The sequence below is a fragment of the Exophiala viscosa genome (genome assembly GCF_022695815.1).
Source record: "Exophiala viscosa unplaced genomic scaffold EDD37scaffold_4, whole genome shotgun sequence".
Lineage (NCBI taxonomy): Eukaryota > Fungi > Ascomycota > Eurotiomycetes > Chaetothyriales > Herpotrichiellaceae > Exophiala > Exophiala viscosa.
This window is the reverse complement of record NW_026944356.1, coordinates 1,480,984-1,503,228: the sequence shown is the minus strand read 5'-3', so window position 1 is coordinate 1,503,228 and position 22,245 is coordinate 1,480,984. Positions and strand designations below refer to the sequence as shown.

The 22,245-nt window shown below is 51.9% G+C and overlaps 12 protein-coding genes across 12 annotated transcripts; 5 read left to right on the top strand and 7 right to left on the bottom strand.

The window, feature by feature from the left end:
- Nucleotides 1-106: 106 nt before the first annotated feature.
- Nucleotides 107-1,376, bottom strand: EDD37DRAFT_693921 (uncharacterized protein; the record flags this gene model as incomplete). Its single annotated transcript, XM_062820073.1, has 2 exons — nucleotides 193-1,376; nucleotides 107-172 (listed from the first exon to the last, which is right to left on the bottom strand). Exons 1-2 carry the CDS (start codon nucleotides 1,063-1,065, stop codon nucleotides 107-109), a joined length of 939 nt encoding a protein of 312 aa, XP_062671087.1. The 5' UTR covers nucleotides 1,066-1,376.
- Nucleotides 1,370-2,600, bottom strand: EDD37DRAFT_629073 (putative oxidoreductase). The gene is made up of 2 exons (XM_062816482.1): nucleotides 1,850-2,600; nucleotides 1,370-1,796 (listed from the first exon to the last, which is right to left on the bottom strand). Exons 1-2 carry the CDS (start codon nucleotides 2,541-2,543, stop codon nucleotides 1,585-1,587), a joined length of 906 nt encoding a protein of 301 aa, XP_062671086.1. The 5' UTR covers nucleotides 2,544-2,600; the 3' UTR covers nucleotides 1,370-1,584.
- A 268-nt stretch (nucleotides 2,601-2,868) lies between these two features.
- Nucleotides 2,869-4,953, top strand: EDD37DRAFT_379989 (uncharacterized protein). Its single transcript, XM_062812082.1, has 5 exons — nucleotides 2,869-3,099; nucleotides 3,167-3,954; nucleotides 4,002-4,130; nucleotides 4,186-4,301; nucleotides 4,354-4,953. The coding sequence occupies exons 1-5, from the start codon at nucleotides 2,985-2,987 to the stop codon at nucleotides 4,709-4,711; spliced, it is 1,506 nt and encodes a 501-aa protein (XP_062671085.1). The 5' UTR covers nucleotides 2,869-2,984; the 3' UTR covers nucleotides 4,712-4,953.
- EDD37DRAFT_379990 (pectin lyase fold/virulence factor) lies at nucleotides 4,954-6,818 on the top strand. Its single transcript, XM_062812083.1, has 3 exons — nucleotides 4,954-5,557; nucleotides 5,610-6,390; nucleotides 6,458-6,818. Exons 1-3 carry the CDS (start codon nucleotides 5,196-5,198, stop codon nucleotides 6,674-6,676), a joined length of 1,362 nt encoding a protein of 453 aa, XP_062671084.1. The 5' UTR covers nucleotides 4,954-5,195; the 3' UTR covers nucleotides 6,677-6,818.
- A 100-nt stretch (nucleotides 6,819-6,918) lies between these two features.
- On the bottom strand, nucleotides 6,919-7,265 carry EDD37DRAFT_649524 (uncharacterized protein; the record flags this gene model as incomplete). Its single annotated transcript, XM_062818142.1, has 2 exons — nucleotides 6,919-6,950; nucleotides 7,001-7,265. 2 exons carry the CDS (start codon nucleotides 7,263-7,265, stop codon nucleotides 6,919-6,921), a joined length of 297 nt encoding a protein of 98 aa, XP_062671083.1.
- Nucleotides 7,266-7,320: 55 nt separating this feature from the next.
- On the bottom strand, nucleotides 7,321-9,572 carry EDD37DRAFT_379987 (ATP-dependent RNA helicase dbp9). The gene has a single exon (XM_062812081.1). The coding sequence runs from the start codon at nucleotides 9,505-9,507 to the stop codon at nucleotides 7,690-7,692; it is 1,818 nt and encodes a 605-aa protein (XP_062671082.1). The 5' UTR covers nucleotides 9,508-9,572; the 3' UTR covers nucleotides 7,321-7,689.
- Nucleotides 9,573-9,683: 111 nt separating this feature from the next.
- Nucleotides 9,684-11,936, top strand: EDD37DRAFT_665271 (fungal-specific transcription factor domain-containing protein; the record flags this gene model as incomplete). The annotated part of the gene is made up of 5 exons (XM_062819244.1): nucleotides 9,684-10,006; nucleotides 10,066-10,124; nucleotides 10,188-10,427; nucleotides 10,484-11,433; nucleotides 11,500-11,936. Exons 1-5 carry the CDS (start codon nucleotides 9,896-9,898, stop codon nucleotides 11,934-11,936), a joined length of 1,797 nt encoding a protein of 598 aa, XP_062671081.1. The 5' UTR covers nucleotides 9,684-9,895.
- Nucleotides 11,937-12,050: 114 nt separating this feature from the next.
- EDD37DRAFT_665270 (major facilitator superfamily domain-containing protein) lies at nucleotides 12,051-14,068 on the bottom strand (the record flags this gene model as incomplete). Its single annotated transcript, XM_062819243.1, has 4 exons — nucleotides 12,051-12,494; nucleotides 12,552-12,624; nucleotides 12,706-13,314; nucleotides 13,377-14,068. 4 exons carry the CDS (start codon nucleotides 14,066-14,068, stop codon nucleotides 12,051-12,053), a joined length of 1,818 nt encoding a protein of 605 aa, XP_062671080.1.
- A 326-nt stretch (nucleotides 14,069-14,394) lies between these two features.
- On the bottom strand, nucleotides 14,395-16,376 carry EDD37DRAFT_379954 (amidase signature domain-containing protein). Its single transcript, XM_062812079.1, has one exon. It carries the CDS (start codon nucleotides 16,180-16,182, stop codon nucleotides 14,599-14,601), a length of 1,584 nt encoding a protein of 527 aa, XP_062671079.1. The 5' UTR covers nucleotides 16,183-16,376; the 3' UTR covers nucleotides 14,395-14,598.
- Nucleotide 16,377: 1 nt separating this feature from the next.
- EDD37DRAFT_379979 (glycerate dehydrogenase) lies at nucleotides 16,378-18,040 on the top strand. The gene is made up of 2 exons (XM_062812080.1): nucleotides 16,378-17,303; nucleotides 17,389-18,040. Exons 1-2 carry the CDS (start codon nucleotides 16,727-16,729, stop codon nucleotides 17,943-17,945), a joined length of 1,134 nt encoding a protein of 377 aa, XP_062671078.1. The 5' UTR covers nucleotides 16,378-16,726; the 3' UTR covers nucleotides 17,946-18,040.
- EDD37DRAFT_657511 (uncharacterized protein) lies at nucleotides 17,985-19,112 on the bottom strand (the record flags this gene model as incomplete). Its single annotated transcript, XM_062818899.1, has 3 exons — nucleotides 17,985-18,116; nucleotides 18,168-18,795; nucleotides 18,871-19,112. The coding sequence occupies 3 exons, from the start codon at nucleotides 19,110-19,112 to the stop codon at nucleotides 17,985-17,987; spliced, it is 1,002 nt and encodes a 333-aa protein (XP_062671077.1).
- Nucleotides 19,113-19,683: 571 nt separating this feature from the next.
- On the top strand, nucleotides 19,684-21,545 carry EDD37DRAFT_686496 (uncharacterized protein; the record flags this gene model as incomplete). The annotated part of the gene is made up of 7 exons (XM_062819915.1): nucleotides 19,684-19,934; nucleotides 19,988-20,156; nucleotides 20,209-20,376; nucleotides 20,433-20,479; nucleotides 20,530-20,980; nucleotides 21,039-21,410; nucleotides 21,462-21,545. 7 exons carry the CDS (start codon nucleotides 19,684-19,686, stop codon nucleotides 21,543-21,545), a joined length of 1,542 nt encoding a protein of 513 aa, XP_062671076.1.
- Between the last annotated feature and the right edge of the window lie 700 nt (nucleotides 21,546-22,245).

The window sequence follows — 22,245 nt, the reverse complement described above, 5'->3', positions numbered from 1 at the left end:
ATCCAGCAGCAGAGATGCCTTCTCGACTACGAAATCGATGCTTGCTGGATTCACAGAGTAACTGTAACCCGCCACATCGCTTCCTGGAAGCAGTGCCATGGCAATGTTAAACAGGAGGACCAAGGCGACGAACGCTGGCGACGGCACGGTTTCTTGATCCCGCTGGCGAACGCTGTCCAACCACGTACTCACTGCGATCTCCATGTCCTTAAGGGCAGCATCATCGTCGGGACGAGAATGTGACAACGATGCAATCTTTTCAATGTACACGCAGATCTCTTGTCTGGCATCGGCGATGGATGCAAAGGGTGGGCCGGCGAACGGATTTTCCAAATGATTATGATATTCTGGCTCCATCTGGCGAGTGGGTAGGCCTTTTCGCAGCACGATGGCTGTCAGACCTTGTGCCAGCATGGCGGTGGGTCTGAGCGACACATGGATGAGGTTGGCGTCGGGCTTGTCCAGCCGCTTGGTGGATTCACATTGGCGTAGTAATGATTGCGACGCCTTGAGGTGGACGAGAGCTGCTGGATAATTGTTCTGCATCATCTCCATGGTCCAGGCGAGCAGGGCGGCGGCTAGGACATGGGATTGAGAGGGAGGGTTGGTGCGAATCTCGGTGATGGCTGAGACGTAGTGACTTAGTGCTCGAGCTTGGGACTTGGTAGAAGCGTATGCCACACCGTTCATGAATTTTTCGTGTGTCATGGACAAGGAGACGAGCATGTGTCTTATGGCGGGGGATGTCTGTGCCAGTTGCGGGACGACGATCGTGAAGAAGTCGCCCATCGGTCCGTAGTGCGAGAGCATAGGGGAGGTTCGGAGGAGCCAGTGGTTGAGGGAGCGGGATTCTTCTTCGTCGCCGAAACCGAAATGTGGTTGGACTTTGCGGAGGTGGAATGAAGTTGAATGGTCGTGGTCATTGCTGGTTGAAGTGGGATGAAAATGGGAATTGAGACTGTCACTGCTCTTCGCCAGCGTCTTGTCTGTGGCAGGTGCGATGCTGAAGATATTGGCTTGGGGGATGTCGTAGCAACATGCATGACCTCCCTTGATACATCTCATGCAGTGTGGCTTGCCTTCATCGCACTTAAGATGGCGTCGTTTGCAAATTATGCAACCTTGAAATCGTCAGAAAGATATGTGGGCATGAAGAGGTTTGACCAAAGAATTCGCCCCTTCAACAGGACATGCGTTTGCGGTTGGAGAATACAGACCCGTGCGGACTTTGTGGGAGAAGGCTTTGATAATTTTCTTGCTCTCTACCATCCTTTCTCTTCTCGATCTCTAACATCCTTGCTCAGATCCCGAGAGGTAATATCCGAGATATGATGGTGGTTCGCACTTTAGGATCCCCGTGGGGAGAAGACGTGTACGTACTTTTGTGAATACGAGCGAGGTGAGGCTGAGGACGTTAGGCCACCCACTCCCACCTATGATGCTAGAACTGGTGAATGGGGTGTGAATGATGGGAAACGATTTGGGATCTGCATGGTCGCAACAACTAGCGCCGTGGCATCATGTTTCATCTATCCTTTCCGGACATGTTTTCTTCTAGCAGAAACTATTCCATTCACTTGCCTCCTACTTCTCTGCCCACAGTGACGTTTCAGGTAAGGCGAAAGTACCACCAAACGGCCACCCGACAAGTTGAATGCTGAGTAGCGTGCCCTCCTCGATCTCTTTGGCTCGGGCCTTGAGTTCATCGACATCCCAATTTGCCCATAGAAACTTGCCCTTGAGGAAACGCGCTTCGGGACTTGCGAGCCATACATGGAAGCTTGCTGGCAGTGAAACTGCTTCAATGTTAGCTTGGTACTGGTACTGGAGATGTCGCAATTCAACCTACCGTCATCGGAAAAGCCCATTGCAGCCACACCACCGGCTTCCCTGTTCATAGCGGTGTCCACCACGCCCGGCTGGACATGGAAAACACTCATATCCGGGCGTATATAGGCCACAGTGTCCCAAAGCCGGTACACGGCAAACTTGGCGATGCTATATGAAGCAAACATGTCGGCAAAATTGACGTGTGCAGCAGACGAAGAAACCTCGATCGCGACTGCGTCGGTGGCTGCGTAGCGGAGGAATGCTTGCGCAACGTACGTTGATCCTTTGAGATTGCGCTCGACGGCTTCGACGAGCTTGTCTGGGTCCACGACACTCAGCGACTCCTGAGGTCCAACCATGGCCGCGTTGCTGACCAACACGTGGATCTTGCCATCGCTGGCGAACTTGGAAATGGTCGCGTCAACTTGGCCCTTGTTCGTGATATCAGTCGAGGCCACGAACACCTCGACGGCACAGTTCATGCTCTCGATGGAGGCCTTGGTGTCGAGAAGGGGTTGCACCCTGCGGCCAAGGAGGGCAATTCGAGACGCTCCTGCTTCGGCGAAGTAGCGAGCGGTCTCGGCACCAATGCCAGTACCTCCTCCCGTGATTAGGACGGACTTGCCATTGGCAGAAAGCTCGGGACGGGTGGGAGATAGAGTTGGGTAGGTGTTATCGTGCCAAGTGGACGTTGGGGATGGGAAAGGAGCCATGGTGATGGCTGTAAGCTAGCTGAGTCACTTGGAAGAGAGAGTGGTCGTTGTTCGATGAGAGACATGATTCTGAGCGATACTTGCCTACCTTTATGTATGATCGAGTCTGCAGCACTGACCCTCTGACGGAGCCGTGCAATTTGTGAAGCCAGGTATAACCGGTCATCGCATTGGCTATGAATCTGTGGGTTCTGCACTGAAGTCTTGGGCGCCTGGTATCCATTCATCTAGATGTTTGGGAGAGAGGATCCTGGATCCGACGAAGTTGAAGCAGACCGGACGGACTCTTCTGAATGATTACAAAGAAGAGAGCGCTTGAATGGGTGTTGCATGATCTAAGATGCACTGAACCCCTGACTTGGCGTTTTTACAAAATGTCCCGCCCGTGCCAATGCCGGTTGCTGACAAACTCCCCCTATGCACAACTATCGTCTACAATAAATGTTGTTCAATTGCGAACCTTTCACACCTGTTGCTCCGGATCAAATTGAAATGTATGAAGGAGATTTACAACTCGTTCTGCGGTGCGGGCAGTGCAATAAACCGTTTGACAAGCGTGAGTGAACCTCTCCGAGCATATCGGTAAGTGTTGTTGTGCCCGAACTGACAATGTGGCTATTTAGCGTCCACGTTCAAGAGACATGGTTACTATTGTCGGTCTCGGGGGTCTGGGAACGCCAATCGGCCTCGGTCTTGCGTGTCTTGTGCGAAGGTAAAGGCACGCTGCGACAAGCGGCGACCCGAATGCTCGAGATGCATGACCAAGGCCATCCAGTGTCACTATCCAGGGAACACAACTCAAAGCCAAGCCTCAAGAACCCAGGTATACGATGATACCTCGTCAGGGCGACAGGAATTGGCGCGCCCACTGGTGGCAGATCCTTCGAATCTCCAAGCCAGCAACAATGGTAATATGTTGTTCGATACTGGCGTTACCATATCAGATTCGGACTTTGCAAACCTCGAGGGGGAACCTCTTGACTTTGATGTCCCAGACGATTTCTCCGACTTCTTGAATCTGCAGGCCAGTGGCGAGGCATATCGGTACCCTTCCACCGTGCCATCGTCATCTCTGATCCGTCACTCGACACCTTCACCTGATCTTCAACATATCACGCCTTCCCTGAACGTCCGGTCAATTCTCCAGAGACCAAAAATAAAGACCGCGCCACAACGAACTGTCAACCTCATACTTCACACCCTAAAATCGTACCCACTGATGATGCTGCGCGACAACACCCTTCCACCCTTCATTCATCCGCGCTCAATATGTGCCAATGCCGACAGCAACTACATGGAGCCGTTGACTAATTGCATCAGCTTGGTGCACATGATCAGTAGCGGAGTGCGAGGAAGCAGGAAGTTGTTCTGGAAAAACGTGCGATTGGAGTGTGAACGTTTGTGTGAAGAGGTAGCTTACCATCAACAGGAGAGTCCCAGCAAGCTGACATGGACTAGCATAAGAGAATTGAGAAGTGGGGACTGCTTGCTGCAATGCAAGCACTTTCCATTTACATTCTCATAAGGGTGGATGAAGGTCAGACGGACGACAATGATTTCGATTTTCTACTCATCACAACGGTGGTCGTACGTCTTGTTCCCAGTCTTTCCGACATACCTGGATGCTAATAACATGGTGTAGATCATGGCCAAGCAACTCAGAGATATCTATCAGACCAGCGACACCGAGTCTGCACTGTACGATCACAGTGTCGAATCCAGCTGGAAAAATTGGATCTTTGAGGAATCAAGTAGAAGGTTAAAGCCTCTTTCCACAACTTTCGCCGGTCCATGTACTGACAAAACGAAGAATATGCGTTGTCTACCGAGTCGTAAACCTGCTGGTCTATTTTGAGCCAGCGGCCCTGTGCGAGATGCAAACGGACCTGGTTCTAGCACCACTGCCGGCGAAGAAACAGCTTTGGGAAGCTGGTAATGAGTTTGTGTGGAAGTCGGAGATCGAAAGGGATCCTGCGGCGCGGACAGCCTTTGGACTTGCTGGAGATGGTGAACTGGTCAAGCTAGATGAAGGCCCAATGTGTTGCAGTGATGCAATCATGCTCCATAAGCCCTTGAATTATAGGGGTGTTGGAAATTGGGACGAGTGGTGTTCGGGCATGGATGGGTTTGGTGCCCTGGTCATGCTCACTGCGTCTCTGATAGGATAGCCTTGTCTTCCCAAGATGGCCAGAACGCATATTGGCGGACTCCAAACTACGAAGAGAAGGAACAGCGGCGTTTCGGACTTCTTTTGCACAGAGGACAGCTTCCAACGTATGCTGCCGCCGGAGAATTTCCATTCTCGATGCGGGATCATGCATAACCATGGGTTTGCACAGAAGTCTCCTCCGCACCCCACGGGCATCTTCTCCTCAAAACAAGGGTATATGCGGGCAGCTTCTCCCACTGAACAGTATGAGCGAGGAGCAACGCGGAGATTCTTGATCGGCGTTCAATCCGGCCTCTCATGTTGTGACCTTCCTAATCAAACCTCAAGCACGGAATGTTATGCCCGCTGGAACTGCCGATGGGGAAAAGGCAATGATGGATCTGGCACTCTCTCATTGTTCAGCATATAAGATGGCCTTGATCCTCCAGCACTTGGCATAATCGATGCATCCAAATCGGTAGGCTTTGTTGGGAGCAGTCAAAATGCATGTGTCTACGATCGCGGGTTGCGTGCTATTGCTGGCCGCTTCCGCCTTTTCTAGCACTCCGCACCACAGCAACAAGAGAGCAAATACTTGCACGGTCCCAAGCAAATACAAGTCATCTGGAGGAACCGCTGACGATTCCTCGGCCATAGCGTCTGCATTCGCAAAGTGCTCGCAAGATGCGACCATTGTCTTCAGCGAAGGAGCCGACTACAATGTCCTCCAGCCTATTCACGCTACCAACCTTTCCAACGTCGTTATTCAAATGCAAGGCACGCTTCACCTGCCACAAAACATCACTGCAATCCAGGCTGTAGTCAACAAGACGACGGCAGCAACAAATGCATCTGCCCTCTATTGGTACTCATGTCCCCATTTCCGGCGCATACCGACCGAGACTGACCCAGCGTAGGTTCACACTCGGCGGCAACGAGGTCGAGTACATTGGCACGCAAAACGTGACCAACGGCTGGATCGACAGCTACGGTCAAGCATGGTGGGACGCCAACCCTGTGAACGGAAGCGGCACAGCGTCACGCCCACACCTGATGAGCTTCAACGTGACCAACGGAGCGATGCGGTACTTCAAATCACGCAAACCGATCGCCTGGGGCGTACAGGTGAGCGGGAAGAACATTACCATCACCGACTCTGTCGTCGACGCGGTATCCAACAGCACAGCATTCCCGTTCAACACCGACGGCTTCGACGTCGGCGGCAGCGACATCTCAATCCTCAACAGCGTCATATTCAACGGCGACGACGCGATTGCCGTACAGTCCGGCGCACATAACATCCTGTTCCAGGGCGGGACGATCGGATACCAAAGTCATGGAATGTCAATCGGATCACTGGGCCAGGACCAGACGCAGTTTGCGAATGTTTCTAACATCACGTTCGACGATATCACTGTCATCAACGCGGTGTATGCCTCGCGCTTCAAGTCGTGGATCGGAGGTCAGGGGTTGGCGAAGAACATCACTTGGTCGAATCTGAGGGTATATAATGTGACGTTTCCCATCTTTGTGACTCAGACGTACGTAAATCAGGGGTCGCCTCAGACGCAACTTCAGAATGGGACGACGGTGGGAAGACCGAATAACTCGACGGTGAATATGGAGGGGTTCACTTGGGCTAACATTACGGGGACGATCAATTCGTTTAATCCGGGAGATGGATCGTGTGTGAGCGATGTAAGTACAGCCCCTTCCCAAATGCTCATTGATTGCTGGAAGCCGGATGATTGATATTGTGAAACAGCCCTGCTGGTATAATGTTGGACTGCCGGATCTCCAGCACACCGAGGCCATTATCGTTGAATGCAACACCAACTCTTCTTGCAAGGACTTCGTGTTTGATAGTATTCAGGTTTTTCCTGAAACGATGCAGGCTGCCACAGTGGTTTGCATGAATGCGACGGCCACGTTGAACGCGGATCTGGGCTTCCGATGTGGCAACGGCACGTTTGTGCCGCTTTGAATGAATGGGAGATTCGTCGTAGCTGTGGACGAAGGGATGAAGCATGCAGCACGTGAACACAACGCAGGAAAGGAGAGCAGCTGGTGGACCGTGCCTGACGGCGATGGCCAGAAGTGATTGAGATGGGTGACTGCGTGATCATACTGTGATTCACTGACAAAAGCTTGCCATCTGCCCAAGTTGCTGGCCAGAGTAGCCTTCCATAACTATCCGCCTGTCTTAAGAAGTATTGCTGGGCAAGTTCATGCAACCGAGATATTGACTTTGCTACCATCTGGCCATCTCACATCAGCATGTCCCTCAAGAATTTGGGATAGTACTCACAGAATGCGACATGGTCCTTGATGTTCGTCGCCTTTTCCTTCGGCGTGGGGTAGTACCAAGCGGCGTCCTTCAGAGTCTTTCCGTCAACGGTGATGTTGTAGTAGTTTGCCTGTCCTTTCCATGGACAATTGCTGTGAGTATTGGATGAGGAAAGGAGTGATTTGTCCAGCGAATCTGGCGGGAAGTAAATGTTGCCTTCGACTGTCTCATAGTGATCGGCGCTAGCGACGACAGTGTCTGAGATCTTTGCGGTCGCGGTCGGCATTATGAGAGCGATGTGACTATTGACTACCTATTTATGGTGTTGTCAAAACCGGCGAAGTTGAGGTTGTTCCAGCAAATATCGATGGAACTTGGTGAGGAACAGAACAGTGCATTCAAAGTATCTCGATTTGTACCACATGGGAAGGCTGACTGAGAGAGTCCCCGCCTGATGACAAATGGATGCATTGCCAATCACGGCGGTCTTCAGTATGTCTGATCCGTCAACATTCAGGCCACCACCAATACATGAAACATCGAGGGCCAGAATGATTATGTCAACCCTTGTGCAGTCGTGTTCACAGTGCCGTTGAAGCAAGAGAACGTCGGATCGAGGTCACCCTTGGATTGTGGTCCTGAAATGGCGGCCTCCCACATTGCCATCACCCCAGCCACGAGTCTTTGTAAGTGCCTCGAGAACGGCCAAATCAGCGCTTCTTCCTTGCGCTAAAAGACTTCAATGGATCGACCTTTCCTCGCTTCGCTGGCCCGCGACCCTTACGAGAACTGTTTTTCTTCTTTCTGTCCTTCCGCTTGTCGTCGGACCCAGGCTTTCTCAGACCGACAAATCCAATATCGTCGGCACTGATTCCTTTCCTCCCCTGCGCCGGCATGAGATACTCGGGAACGTGTTTGAGGTGAGACTGATGTCGCACAACTGCACCATGTTCCCCGTCGTGTCGCAAATGCCGCAAATCATCCGGATTTGCCTCAAAATGCTTGCGTAGCTTCTCGCTCTTGATCAATTCCTGCTTGATCTCTCGGGCTCGGGCTTCGTGGACCGCTGGTCGTGTTACTGCTCGTAGTGCATCGTTCATTCGATATCGGAAAGCGTCCACTTGGGTCATGTCGAAATGATATGGCTTCACTTCGTTGCCTTTCTTTTCCTGACGAGCGATAATTTTCTCCAGCACCTGTTCATCCTTCCCTGCTGATGATATACTCGTGGGCTTGTGTTTGCCGAAAAGATCCTTTGGCACAACAAACGACAGAGCCATGCCTGCTTTCCCTGCCCTCGCTGTCCGGCCAATCCGGTGGGTATAGGACTTGGAAGTCCGCGGCAAGTCGAAGTTGATGACACAAGCGACGTTCTGGAAATCGATGCCTCTCGAGACTCCATAATCCTTCTGATTGTTTGCCACTTTCGCCTTCTTGGCTGGCCGTGATTCATCCTCGTCGTCTTCGTCGCTAATGGCATTTTCACTGGCGTCTTGAGTCTTGCTGAGCCGCCTCTTGACAACACCACCAAGCACTTCCTGCTCATCTGCAGCGATGAGAATGTCATATAAACCTTTGTTGAACTCTTGCACAACGTGCAATCTGGAATTGACTGGCAATTCTGCATTCAAAACACATGACTTGATTCCAAACTGTTCCAGGTACAATTTTAGACGGTAGCTTCTGTCCACATCGGCAACGAATATGAGAGCCTTTCCTCGAACAAGGCGCAGTTTGAAAAGGACGAAGATGAGTAGGAACTTCTCGTCCTCCGCACATCGAACCACATATTGTGTAACGGACTCGCCCTTTTCCTCTTTCTCATCGACCTTGACCACTTCTGCGTCGTGGCAGAACATCGTCTTCAACTCGTCAACCTCCGGTGTGAGTGTTGCGCTAATGAGGAAAGTCTGTACATCGCGGGGCAAGGCTGCAGCAATGGCAGTCATGTCGTCCTCGTACCCGTATGAAAGGACAATGTCTGCCTCGTCAATGACGAGCTGATGAATGTTTTCTAGCGATAGCCTTCCAGAATTCATGTACTGCACCACTCTTCCGGGCGTCGAAACCACAATGTCCGGGAAATCTTGTAACACCGCATGCATGACCGTATCCGAGACTCTTTGGGTCAGGTTCAAGGATGTAATCTCCTTCGCACAGTTTGCTGAGAAAGCACTGAATGCTTTTTGCACCTGATCTGCCAATTCACGTGTCGGAACGAGGACGAGAGTCGAGATGGCCTTTTTCGGTGAGACGGCCTTTCTGCGGAGGATGGACTGCAGAATAGGAAGGACATAGGCCGCAGTCTTCCCGGACCCAGTCTTGGACTTTGCCAATATATCTTTTCCCTCGAGCGCCAGAGGTATCACTCTTGCTTGTACGGTCGTGGGCTCTGAAAATTGTGACTTTGCAATGGCCTGCATCAGTCGGGGATCGAGGTCGAACTGATCGAATGAGTCGGCGCCATGTGTAGGTTCGTTGGGGACTTCCACCGTTGGTGCATCGTTCGAATCTAACTTGCGCTTCATCTTGGAGTGATTTTTGGGGACCAGTGTATACTCGAATTGTTGATGGGTATTGGTGTTGAGGCAGACCGCAGCCGATCAAAAAAAGTTTCTGAACGAGTCTTTGGGCGGCTAAACATCGGCTCATAACAAAAAGTGAAATGGACTTTCCCGCACTGGAGGTTCTCACGTTCGGCACCAATGAAGTCACCAGTCGTCGTCGCGCATTCCATTTGGCACCCTCTTCTCACTCCATTTGAAACTCTCTTTGCTTGACACTGACCCTCAATAACACCTACATCTCCGAGTATGCAATGTGGGGTTCCGCCTCTGCCCATCTTTGCAGGACGAAGGGAGCACATCTTACCCACCTCTGGACAGGGTCGATCCACGGTGGACAACCACCGACAACATGGACGTGGTTGAAGGTCTGCCACGGCCTCCAATGATACCCGTATGCCAAAGGTGTCGACATCGGAAACAGAAATGCGATTCCGACATAATCGGCTGCAAGCCTTGCATGGTAAGACCGCGGCCTACGCAGAGATCGAAGGATGCGTGTTTTGTGCTGACCTACCAAAGCGGTCCGGAAACGAATGCTATGTTGAGGATCCTGACACTGGAAGGAAAGTGCCTAGAGCGTAAGACTGTCCGCGGACACGAACCTGCGATTCTACCTTGAGGGCTGATGGAGGAGGAGGCAGATATGTTCAACGCTTGGAGGACCATGCCCATAGCCTACGCCAGGCTGTGAGGAACCAGACCACTAACCAGCAGTCCAATGACCTCTCGGTACCAGCAATCATCTCCGAACAAAGGCCAAAAGCTCCTCAGGCGCCGAACAGACGCTATCTCGGCACATCCAGCGGCATCTCCTTCATTGAATATGCCATCACCTTTGCAAAGACACACAAAATCCTCGATAGCTCCCAGAATCCTCCCAAGTCAAAAATACCACCAACATTGACGCAAAACAACTGATCAAAATCCTGTCTCCCAGTCCGGCGCAGTCTAATCTCGATCGTGAAACAGTGTCGAGGCTGTTCGACTATTTCTCAATCACGCAATGGTACTACAGAATTATCACCCGCGACGAATTCGACCACCATCTTTCTCTCTTCTTCTCCGATGTGTCTAACGAGCATGTCGATTCAGCCATCGTTGTCCACACGATCTCCGCCATTTCCACGTTTTATCTAGGTGCGATCGAGGGGAACGCGATGGCATCCAATCTTGCCGAGATCCAGTACGAAAAAGCCCTTCATTTACTGCCGACAATTTTGCCATACCGAACAATCGAGACTCTACAAACTATCCTTCTCGTCCTCCTGTACTCATTCCTAAATCCTCAAAAGCCTGTCACATGGCATTTGTTGGGTGCTGCGCTACGTCTTGCAACCTTTCTGCGTCTACACGAGGACAATGCCGCAACGGACTCGACATATAGTGCCAAAGACGCAAACGTCCGACGGAACCTGTTTTGGACTCTGTACAGCATCGATCGCGCCGTTGGCAACACCCTCGGTAGGCCAACGGCATTGCAAGATGTCGACATACAAACACCTTTCCCCGAACTTAACATAGATGGCACCCAGGACTCCTACCCAGCTGCAAATGCCGCAATTGCCAGTCATTGTTTCCAGATTCGAAGGCTACAAAGTGAGGCCGCTGATGTGCTGTATCAGAAAATCAGACCCATGGCACCTGACTGGCCTACAGATATCCAGCAGCGAGTAGGTCAGTGGCTGATCGATGCCCCCATGTCGCAAGCCTCGCCTCAGATGCAAGAGTGGATCAACCATGCATATTACAACCTGACCATGTTCATCAATCGGCCATCCTTGATTAGTGCAACTTCTTCCTTCGAAGGAGCTTCCAAACGATCTTTCGCGTCAGCATCCAAAGTTTTGAAACTCTACGCCCAAATGCACTCGCGTAATGCGATCGACTGTACCTGAATGGCATTCCACTGGCTCTTCCTCGCTGCTGTCACGCATGCCTTTTGCATCTGGAAAGATCCTGAGATAAGAATCACTGCAGACTGGAAAGAGATCAACGAGGATCTACAAAGGACACGCATGGTGCTCTCAGCCATGGTAGAGCACTGGCGATACGGCAAAAGAATTCTCGACATTTATTGCCAGTTATGCGATGGGACTATTCGCCTCTTTGTCCAACTAGTTCCTATTACTGTCGGGGAGCAAAACTTTGAGCAAAAGCCAGCACTCCAGGATCCCACGGACACCACAGAGGCGCTAGGCATCAATCCAGCACCGCCGCTCACAGAGCTCATGGATGCATCGTTTCAGTTTCAGGATGTCCTCATGAATGACGACCTTGATTATTGGCTGGATCAGCCCATTGCTGGATTTGGAACACCTGGCGGGCCCGACGTTTACTCGGGCGCGAACGATGTAGGAAGTGAATTGGACCCATGGTTGTATCGGATGTGAGAGTTCGTTCATTTAGCAGATCAATCTGTGCTTCTACAAACCCATTGGAAACTGATCATTGCAACCATGACCTTCCAAGCACGAAAGGCTATCTGTTTGAGCCTTCTGCTACGCTCAAGCCTCGTCCTCTATCAGTCTGTGGTTTGACTGCACCTTACTCTGCAACTCATGCTTGCCCACTACCAAACTTGCAAGGAAGGCTACCGCCAGCACGACTGTGATCTGTATATGGACATCTCGCATAGCTTCTGAAAATAAGCTCACGGCCAGAGACCTTTGTGGCTCTGGGAGGTCGCGAACAATTCCCACTGCCTGCGACATGGGGACGCCGTTAATATCGATGTTGGCTAAACCGTTGAAGAGCACCATGCTCGAAATGCTGATGCCCATGGAACGCAGGAAGGCGTAAGCTGCGGTGGACGATGCTATGGCTTCTGGGGCACTTTCCGTCTCGTCACCAAACGATGCATGTATCGGAATCAACATCGAGTTGAAATTTGGCCCCAGACCAAGTCCAGTCAGAATCAAGAATGCGATCTGGGCGATGTTGCTGGAGGTCTACGTGGAAGAAGTCTGCGTCAGTCAAGTTTCTCGTTTCTCACGCAAGACTCTCACCTGGTTGAGCATGATTGTCAGCCCAGATCCGACAGCTGAAAGTGCGAATCCAGTCCATATCAAACCTTGATATCTGCGGCGAGAGAAGAGTGGTTAGCTATTTGACGGCGTTCGGGTCCAGAGTGGCGTCTGATTTGAAGCCAGGATCACTCACTTTCTGGTCCATGATATCAAATAACCACTGGCAGTACTGACGATGGTGAAGGATATCACCAATGGAAGCATGCTTACACCAGACTCGGAGGCAGTCTGACATCTGACAGCCTGTAAATACAAGGGTGTGTAATATGCGATGCCAGAGTAGGCGACGGCGTGCAGAAATGAAGCCAGGTATGACCCAATCCTGGTTCGATGTGAAAAGAGGCTCAGCGGAACGACAGGCACAGGCGCTGTTGCTTCAATGAATGGGAGGATGACAAACCCCAGCCCACCCAGCGCCAGGAAGACAATCTGCCGGGATGAGGACCATAAGGCGCCTTGTTGTGCCCACTGTAAGGTCAAGAGGATGACAGTCGTTGCAGCCGCTATGATGGTGATGCCGAGGTAATCCACGTTTCGGATGACCTTGTAAAGCTCCACCGGCGGGTGACTCATGTGAAGAAACATCATGATGACCAAGAAGGCCAGCACCGAGGCAGGGACATTGATGAAAAAACACCATCGCCACGAGACCTTGTCTGCGAATATGCCTCCTAACACCGGACCAACAGCGCTGGCCACGGCCCAAGTTGCACCAATCAAGCCCTGATATTTGCCTCGATCCCTGAACAAGTTTAATGTCAGTTAAACGCCCTGGAGGTAGGCGGAAGGAGCGTCGGCACTTACTTTGTGCTCACCAAGTCCCCAATGAGGATATAGACTAGGGTCAGAATCCCACCAGCACCAACACCTTGCACGACTCTGCCAGCGACCAAGACCGTCATGCTGTCTGCGCAACCGCACAAGATACTTCCAAAGAGGAAGATGGAGATGGCACACAGCAACGTCCATTTACGGCCGAAGAAAGTTCCTGCTTGCGTGTAGATGGGCAGCACAACAGTCTGCGCCAGGGCGAATGCGGATCCAACCCAGGTATAGCCACTGCCGGATGAATCGAGTTCGGCGGTGATGTGTGGGAGAGCACCGGTGACTATGGTCTGATCGAGTGCCGAGAGAAATTGTGACAAGAACATGCCGACCAAAATGAAAAAGAGACGAACTGAAGATCGTGGCAGTCTCTTCTGGGCCTTGTTGTCACATCTGTCAGAGGTAGAGTGTGCTCCCAGTACGGGGATGTCACCGGAAACATGGCTTTTGAGGTCTGCCCCAGTCTCCCTGGCTGTTCCTTCGGTGTTGACGATTGTGCCGACTTGTGTGTCGTGTTCAGTCTTCGTGCTCATGGTGGAATATGTCGTTTTCGATCCTTGGGCAATTGCTGCGCTCAGCCCATCCTGCCGCTGTGCTGCATCCGACCCTAGATGGTTCGAACCTTGCGCTCCCGAAGGCTGGCTGCCGATTTTGGAGTTATGGGAATCCATTTTATGACGATTACGGGACAAGAAGGTCGTAGAAAGCCTACAGCAATGGACGGACACCTGGGACGACTTCTTTATCATATATTCTTGCATAGATCGTCCCACAGGCGCGATCGGTGCGCTCATATTTATCAACAGTGGTGGCGAGCCAGCGATGGTCACTTCGCCCTGCGGGACTATGCATGTGGACTGACATACCTACGAAATCCACACGCCACACCTCACGAAATTGATCGGAATAGGAAATGAGAGGAAAGACTGGTGAATGCCTGGAGTTCGTCCCTCGGGTGTGACGAATGAACAGACATCGTCGGCGAGAAAGCGAATGCACCTAAAGTATCCCGGTTGAATAGCCCCTATGCAGGCTTGGCTCTTATCGGCGAAGACGCGGCCCTACAGTAGCAAGCAGACCACCTCCTACACGATCGATTGCCCCTTTTGTTCGGGCGAACACGGCTATGGAAATCCTGCGTCTCGACGGCCTTCATGCAATTTGACGTTAGATCTCACAAGTGGAGTCTACATTATACTCCCTATAACCTTTTCCAATCGAACGCCCTCTCCCAAGCTGCTCCAATTCGATATATCATTTCTTCCTGAAACATGCCTCCAACAATCTGCATGCCCACAGGCAGCTTGATGCTGCTGTCGTCTTCGGCGGACAAGAAGCCAACTGGTAAGCTCATGGCGGGATGGCCGCTCGCATTGAAACAGACCGTATTGACCGCCACCCCACGACTCTTGGCCATCTGCTCTGCCGGTCCAGCATCAGGAACCGCATGGCGGTCTGCCACATATGGAGTTGTGGGAGTTATGAGCACATCCACCTGCCTCAATGCCGCGTCGTATTCGTCGCGTAGCCGGCGATATAGATTCATGGCCTTGCCATAGAGCGTGGGGTGCTTAGACCAAACATGGAGACCGGAAAGTAGGGAGAATTTGGACGTCGAAAACATTTTGTCGAATTTGTCCTGGGTCAATGGATTCATCTTCTCGGCCAGCCCTGTCATGTACAGAGCTCTTCGACCGCACGCCTTACCCAAATAACCTTGTTGCGAGGCCGCCGGTCGCAATGCGCAATTGACAATATGTCCAGCCTGGCTATGGAGGGGGACACTGACGGGTATAACTTCTGCGCCCAAGCTCTTGAACCGCTCTGCGGCATCCAGCACCTTCTGCTTCACTCCAGGATCTATGACTCCAAAGGCAAAGCCTTCCTGGAGCATACCGATTTTGAGTCCGGAAACACCTTTGTTGAGAGAGGCTGAATAATTTGGCAGGTTCGCGGGCAGTGGTGCGGCATATTGACGATCATCGATATCGTCTCTGCCCGCGATGGCCTGAAGCACGTTGGCGTTCAAAGCCACTGTCTGAGTCATGGGCCCGGCTGTGTCGTGGACTGGATCGTGCGTCATGATCCCAGTCCATGGTACGAGGCCCCAGGTCGGTTTCATGCCCACAATACCGCAATAGCTGGCCGGAAACCGGATCGATCCTCCTTGATCGCCCCCTATGCCAGCGTCGACTATGCCAGCACCCACCAGATGGCCGCATCCACTCGACGAGCCACCAGTCGTGTAGCCCTTTGCGTATGGATTGTCCACAGGTCCTGTGGCTGCGGAGAAGGATGATGCGCATAGCGACAAATTTTCGCAGACGGCTTTTCCCTCAATCGTGCCGCCAGCTTCCAATATTCGTCCCACCACGTTAGCGTCCGTGTCAGGAATGTAATCGGTGAAGACATCAGTCCCCACGAGCATGGGCACGTCCTTCACTGCAATGTTGTCCTTCAGGGCAAAGGTGACACCAGACAAAATGCCTGAGTCGTCCTTGTCGCCTTCAATCCTCACCTTCCATGCCCAGGCATTCCCTGGGTTCTCGTCTCGAACTGGTCGGTGGACATTTTGTCGTGGGTATCGATCCGTGTCAACAATTGGCACGTAGTCCGGCAAAGCTTCAACCACGTCGATGGATTCTTGGACTGAGGCGATAATCTCGTGCCACTCAGACACTTCGCTCTCGGGTAGTGAGACGTTGAGGCTCTGGACTATGTCGAGCACATCTTGGGCCGTAATATGTGCCTTGTTGGACTCGGAGGCCGCTGCGAGTGTAGCCATGTCTTGAAAGATTCACTCCGAGTCCATTCAGGCCAAAAATACGACTTCTTTGGTCATCAAGCTTGGACAACGCTTCATTGCCAGGACATTTCACGGAGCCGTGATCTAGATTAGCAGAGTCACTCAACCATTATCCGGCAGGGTCGGGCTTCTGCCGATATGATAATCGCATTAGGCTCACGCACTGGACCCTTTTGATATTTCAATAATATTGATGCTTCTAGCACACCGGCCATGATACGACTGCAGCTTGCATCGCTCAACAATTCCACACTTTCCCAAAGCCACAGGGGAAAAGGTCAAACCATCAAGACAAGCATGTTATCTGTTGAGATAGCCTTCCTTAGTCATCCTGTCACTGTTTCACAAACTCCACCACTGTTATCAGAGGTGGACGCGCCCTTCTCCGGCGTCGCACTTTCTCCGACGATTTGTCCTGCTGATAGTACACTCTAGCCTTCTCAATGACTAAAGACAGGGAAAGTTGCTCGGGTTGGCCAGATGCAGGGTCGCTGAGATACGTCGGTCATCGGTCATAAAATCAATGGCAATGGAAACACCATCCACGACGTCGAACCCGTCGAATCCGTCGAATCCGTCGACTGGGGCATCACGCATAAAAATCGTCGCTCTGGAAGCACGTTTCGGTCCGATTCCCGACTTTGACACTTTCAAAGGAGAGTTCGACATCGACACCGCAATCTACGATCAGACTGTGCGAGATGATTTGGAGGTACTCAAAGAGCGACTTCGCGATGCGGAGATTGCCATCATTTGCACCATGCCCATGACGGCAGCCACATTGGCCCCAGAGGTAACACCAAATCTGCGTGCCATTTCAATCAGCGCAGCCGGAACAGATCACGTCGACTTGGAATATTGTCGGAAACGTGGGATTCGAGTGCTCAATAGTCCCAGGGCGAACACGGAGACAGTGGCCGAGCACGCGATCGCCCTGTTTTTTGCGGCGAGAAGGGCGATTGTACAGACGCATATACAGACAGTGCACGACCAATGGCCAAAGAAAAAAACGCTAGTAACTTCACTGCGAGGCAAAAATGATGCTCTACCTCTAGGATTGAAGGAGGAGACTGTTGGTATCGTGGGGTACGGTGGTGTTGGTAAGTCCTGATGTGAACATTTTAGGCGTTACTACATCCCTCCCTGGAGCACGCGACGACTAACAGATCTTGCATCGTCATGCAGGCAAACACATTGCAAAGCTTTGTACCGGGCTGGGCATGACCGTCCTGATTGCAGACCGCAAATCGAGTACAACTACGGAAACACAGGGAACGGCACCAACAAGCAACGGATCCAATGCTATGACTCGATGTTCATTCACGCAAATCCTCCAAAGTTGCACCGTCATCTTCGTTGCCATACCACGACTCCCGAGCACCATGAACATGATCTCGGCGAGCGAGTTTGCCATGATGAGCTCCCGTGCCGTGCTTGTCAACGTCAGTCGTGGTGGCATAGTCAATGAGAGTGATCTGCTGGTTGCACTACGAGAGCGACAAATAGCTGGTGCCGCGACCGATGTCTTTCTGGTCGAACCAGCATGGACAGAGAACTCGGTCTTGGTCAAGGCCTTGGCGGAGGAGGAGACAACCGTTGATGGCGAGAAGCTGCCCCTTGTCGTCACGCCACATGCTGCGTGGTATAGTGAAGTCACCATGGGGAATCTGACAAAAGATGCGAAAAGGAATGTTGTTGGGTGGCTTCGAGGAAACCCGCCTCCAGAGAATGTAGTTGTCTAAAGGCCCTGCTCTCGCCCGCCATTGGATTTGTGTCTAGCTTCAATATGTTGCCTGAAGACGTTTGACCATCCAGTCAATTGGCATGACAGGTTCATACTTCTTTGGTCTCGACTCAGTAACGCAAGCCTCGATCGCTGACACCAATTTGTCATGATCAGGATGGGAGAAGAACTGAGAAAGTGTTAGCAGATTACGAGGGGTTTTCCAGCAAAGAGGACATACAGCAATGGAATATCGAGCTGAAAAGTCCCCATCTTCCGTAGTTTTGGCGTTTGGCGGTGAGACCACTCTGTGAAATGTCGACTTGATCACGTCGTTGGTCCAGATCTGAAGCAGATCGCCAGCGTTGATGACAATGGCTCCTGGAATAGGCGGCACATCCACGTACTCGCCGCTGGGAGTGCGTGCCTGCAATCCACCGCTTCCATCTTGGAAAAGAAGTGTTACAGTGCCGTAGTCGGTATGTGCTCCTGCACGGACAGCTCCCTCTGCAGTCAAGACACTCTTCGGTACGGACGGGTAGTGGAGCAATCTCAAGCAATGGTCCCCCGCTGAGATATGTGGTAGAAAGTAGGTCTTGTCGAGCCCCAGTCCGGTGGCGATAGCGGACATGAGCTGCTTCTGCAGCTTGTCGCATTGTGTGAAGAAGGTCATGATTCCATCGCTGATACCGGGCAGGGTATCCTCGGGTAAGTGATTCGTGGAGCCCTTCTCTGGGTAACCGTATGATGTCTCCGACCCGAGTTCCAAGGACTCCTTGATATCAGGGAAAATCTTGCGAAGTTCTTCGATATCTTCCTCGTTGGTGAGGTCTGCGTTAGTCACTTTCTCGACGCCCATTCCGGAATACCTGTTCGAGCACCGATGTCAGTTTCGTTATTCTAGAGTACTCTACTGTGGTGACGTTTCACTGTTGACCACGCACCCTCTGTTCGCTTTTGGATCGACGTTGGGATATTTTCGCTTCTCGTCGGGAGATAAAGCGAAATACTCCTCCGCCCATTGGAACGCAGTTGCCGGATCAAGACCGCTGTTTTGCAAGTATACGAATCCCGAAGTCGTGAAACCCTTCATGATTTCTTCGACGCATGCCTTTTGGTCATGTTCGGAACCGTGAAGATATCGGCTGAAATCAACCAATGGGATTTCGAAGGCCCCCTTGGCCATGATGGTCGACATGCTGGTGAATGTGATCGCGTTTGTGACTCGAAGACACTGTCGTTGTGTGGGAAGGAAGTTGACGAACTTTGGGTGCACTTCATGGAGGTGTTGACGCGGCTCGGTGGCGCCGATGTGAAGCCCAGCCCACCTCCAGGACCCTTGAGACTGAGATCCAGGCTTCAGGAGTGGGCAGAACGCACAAGTGCGAGGATCTCCTTCCCCAGGGTCGAACTGTCGGACCTGATAAGAAGCAAAGCTCAGGCCAATAGAAGTCAGCTCGATGGTAGGCTGTGGGGACCTGATAAGATAACGAGAGTCCGACAATATCGAGGGGGCTTCGGAATTGTATCAGTTACGAAAGTACCAAGCATTGAACTGGCCCGGGACGATCGCAGCAAAGGTCCATGCGCCTAGCTCCGCAGGGCTTACATGATGGCCAGCCCAAACTTGGTAGGAACCACAAGGCCATGTGCGGAGGATAAGGACAGGTACTTTGGTCTTATATGAATCCAGTGTCCTTGTCCCGAAATGATGGCCCTCAGTCGGCCGACCCTTTTCGTGCATTGCATTTGCTACCATGCAGTCCGAGAAGGCCCCTGAGCCTACAAGTGGGACCTTGAGTCCATCGCCCGCTGAGCAAGGGACATTCGAAGAGACCCATGTCACTGCCGTTCGTGCGACGAACCGTCTGCAGCGCTATGCTAATCGTCTGGATGCGCTCGTCGGCATCGAGGCCCGTGGTATTGAGCGAGTGCCTCCTGAGCTGCGTGAGCGCAAGCTGGCGTTGGGAGACTATTTTGGGATTGGTGTAATGTGGTTCAGTATCAAGTAAGTCTACCCCGGTATCCTCGGTCTTCATCCAAGAGCTGACGTCCGGACAGCTGCACTGCCAATCAAATGACTCTAGGCGTGCTCGGCCCGGTGGCCTACGGTCTAGGACTTGTCGACAGCATGTTGCTCTGTACCTTCGGAACTATATTTGGATCAGCCTGCTCTGGATACATTGCGAGCTTTGGACCGTGGTCTGGCAACCGAACTCTCGTCGTGGCAGTAGGTGGTGTCTTTGGGGTTCCATAGGAAACTCTCACTGACTCCAGAACAGAGATACAGCATGGGATGGTGGCCGTCCAAGATCTGCGTCATCCTGAACTGGGTCATCGAGATTGGGTATGGTCTGGTTGACTGTCTAATTGCTGGACTGTTGCTTTCTGCCGTCAACGGGCATGGCATGTCTCCTATTGTCGGGATCGTTGTTTCTGCTTTGATTACGGTAAGCCTCATACCCTGCTCTTGTACCAAGCTATCATGTTTGCTGACGAAGCACAGTGGCTCGTGGCGACCTTTGGCATTAGATGGTTCCATACCTTCGAAAGGTGAATCACGCACTTGTGTTGAGGATGTCTGGGAGTTAATCATTGCCTAGATGGGTTGCGGTACCAACTGTACTGGTCCTGTTCATCTTGATCGGCGTTGCTGGTCCTGATTTCGATACCTCCACACCTTCAAGCGGATCAGGAGCGACTCTTGCCGGCAATCGACTGAGCTACTTCTTCCTTACGGCATCTGGTCCTCTAGGGTGGGTTCCTGCTGCGGCTGACTTCTTCGTCTACTATCCAGAGAACACTTCTCGTGTTGGCATGTGCTTCATGACCACGGCAGGTATGACCTTGGGAAAATTGTTGATCGAGTTCCTTGGTATTGGCCTGGGATCCGGGCTTGCGGCCAATGCAGACTGGGCAACCGCATTCGAAGGCTCCGGCGTTGGTGCATTGGTCGTGGCAGGTTATGCTCCGCTCGGAAACTTTGGCAAAGTCTGCGCCGTCGTCCTTGCTCTTTGTGTGGCCGCCAACAACATTCCAGGGACTTATGCAGCGGTGAGTTTGGCGTCCTTCCCCACTAACATCAGACATGTACTGATTTGATGCTATGTAGGCCCTGAATTTCCAACAGCTCTTCACCCCTCTTGCCAAGGTGCCTCGACCTATATGGACCACCGTGGCAGCCGTTATCTATACCGTCTGCGCCATTGCGGGCCGAAACCACTTACTTTCCATCTTCCTCAACTTTCTGGGTTTGATTGGCTACTGGGTCGTCATCTGGATAGCTATGGTTGTGGAAGATGAATTCATCTTCCGTCGCAAAACAGGATTCCGATGGCAAGACTATTCGGATAGTAGCAAGCTACCTCTTGGTATTGCTGCTTTCACGAGTTTTCTGATTGGCTGGGCTGGGGCCATCGTCTGTATGGGCCAGACCTACTACTATGGTCCGATAGCGAGAATGGTGGGAGAATATGGTGCTGATGTAAGTCTTGTCCTTCACGTTTGCTGTCAACCTTATTGATATGCGTTACAGCTCGGCTTGCCTGTGGCCCTTGCATGGACTGCGATTTGCTACCCTCCATTGAGAATGCTGGAGCTCAAGTTTGTCGGACGATGAGGAGGCTGTAGATGGAGTGAAGAAAAACAACCATGGCTTAGGGATTTCCATCCCTCCTGTATTGCTAATCACGTGAACTCCACTGCATCCAGGTGTGATTATTCAGCGCATCAAGATGCTAAGGGATATAAAGACGGTTGAAGACCGTCAACTGACTCAGGAGGATGTCGTACACGATGTACGACCTCCGGATAGGTATATAGTCTAACGGGCCCCTACGGCCCTTGAGCAATGACAAGTCCTCCGTAAAATCACACAGGAGCACTCCTGTACTACATGGTTGGCTCCCTTCCGGGAACCCTCTCAACTAACGGAGATTCTTATTCCACTTCTCATGCATGTGTCTTTGACAGATATTTGTTCACAGGCTTCACACCAGGCAAGAGCTAACATCCGCATAGCTGCGCTGCCAACCGCTTCTCGGTAGGTTCTGTACGAGTTTGTGCAGAAGTCTCCGAACGTTGTTGGACCCATCGTGATTACGGGCATGGCCTCTGCTCAGAAATCTCAAGCTTGTGGCATCGATGTGTTTAGTTATGGTTCGTACCGACTTTGCGTGGTTGTCAGCTCCTTCGATTTGAACATTTTCTGGACAGCCGGCAGGTGAGGGCATTTATTATTCGATTTCAACGTTGCCTGCTCTGTGCGTGATGGTTGCTGCCATTAAGATACAGGCTACTGTCGTGCGACTTCTTGAATC

Coding starts and splice junctions, on each gene's coding strand:
- EDD37DRAFT_629073 (XM_062816482.1), bottom strand. CDS start 2,543: ATGGCTCCTTTCCCATCCCCAACGTCCACTTGGCACGATAACACCTAC. Junction 1,797..1,849: donor AATGGGCTTTTCCGATGACG/GTAGGTTGAATT, acceptor ACATTGAAGCAG/TTTCACTGCCAGCAAGCTTC.
- EDD37DRAFT_379979 (XM_062812080.1), top strand. CDS start 16,727: ATGGCAATGGAAACACCATCCACGACGTCGAACCCGTCGAATCCGTCG. Junction 17,304..17,388: donor CGTGGGGTACGGTGGTGTTG/GTAAGTCCTGAT, acceptor ATCGTCATGCAG/GCAAACACATTGCAAAGCTT.
- EDD37DRAFT_379954 (XM_062812079.1), bottom strand. CDS start 16,182: ATGGCTACACTCGCAGCGGCCTCCGAGTCCAACAAGGCACATATTACG.
- EDD37DRAFT_379990 (XM_062812083.1), top strand. CDS start 5,196: ATGCATGTGTCTACGATCGCGGGTTGCGTGCTATTGCTGGCCGCTTCC. Junction 5,558..5,609: donor AATGCATCTGCCCTCTATTG/GTACTCATGTCC, acceptor GACCCAGCGTAG/GTTCACACTCGGCGGCAACG. Junction 6,391..6,457: donor ATGGATCGTGTGTGAGCGAT/GTAAGTACAGCC, acceptor ATTGTGAAACAG/CCCTGCTGGTATAATGTTGG.
- EDD37DRAFT_379987 (XM_062812081.1), bottom strand. CDS start 9,507: ATGAAGCGCAAGTTAGATTCGAACGATGCACCAACGGTGGAAGTCCCC.
- EDD37DRAFT_379989 (XM_062812082.1), top strand. CDS start 2,985: ATGTTGTTCAATTGCGAACCTTTCACACCTGTTGCTCCGGATCAAATT. Junction 3,100..3,166: donor CAATAAACCGTTTGACAAGC/GTGAGTGAACCT, acceptor GTGGCTATTTAG/CGTCCACGTTCAAGAGACAT. Junction 4,131..4,185: donor TACTCATCACAACGGTGGTC/GTACGTCTTGTT, acceptor AACATGGTGTAG/ATCATGGCCAAGCAACTCAG.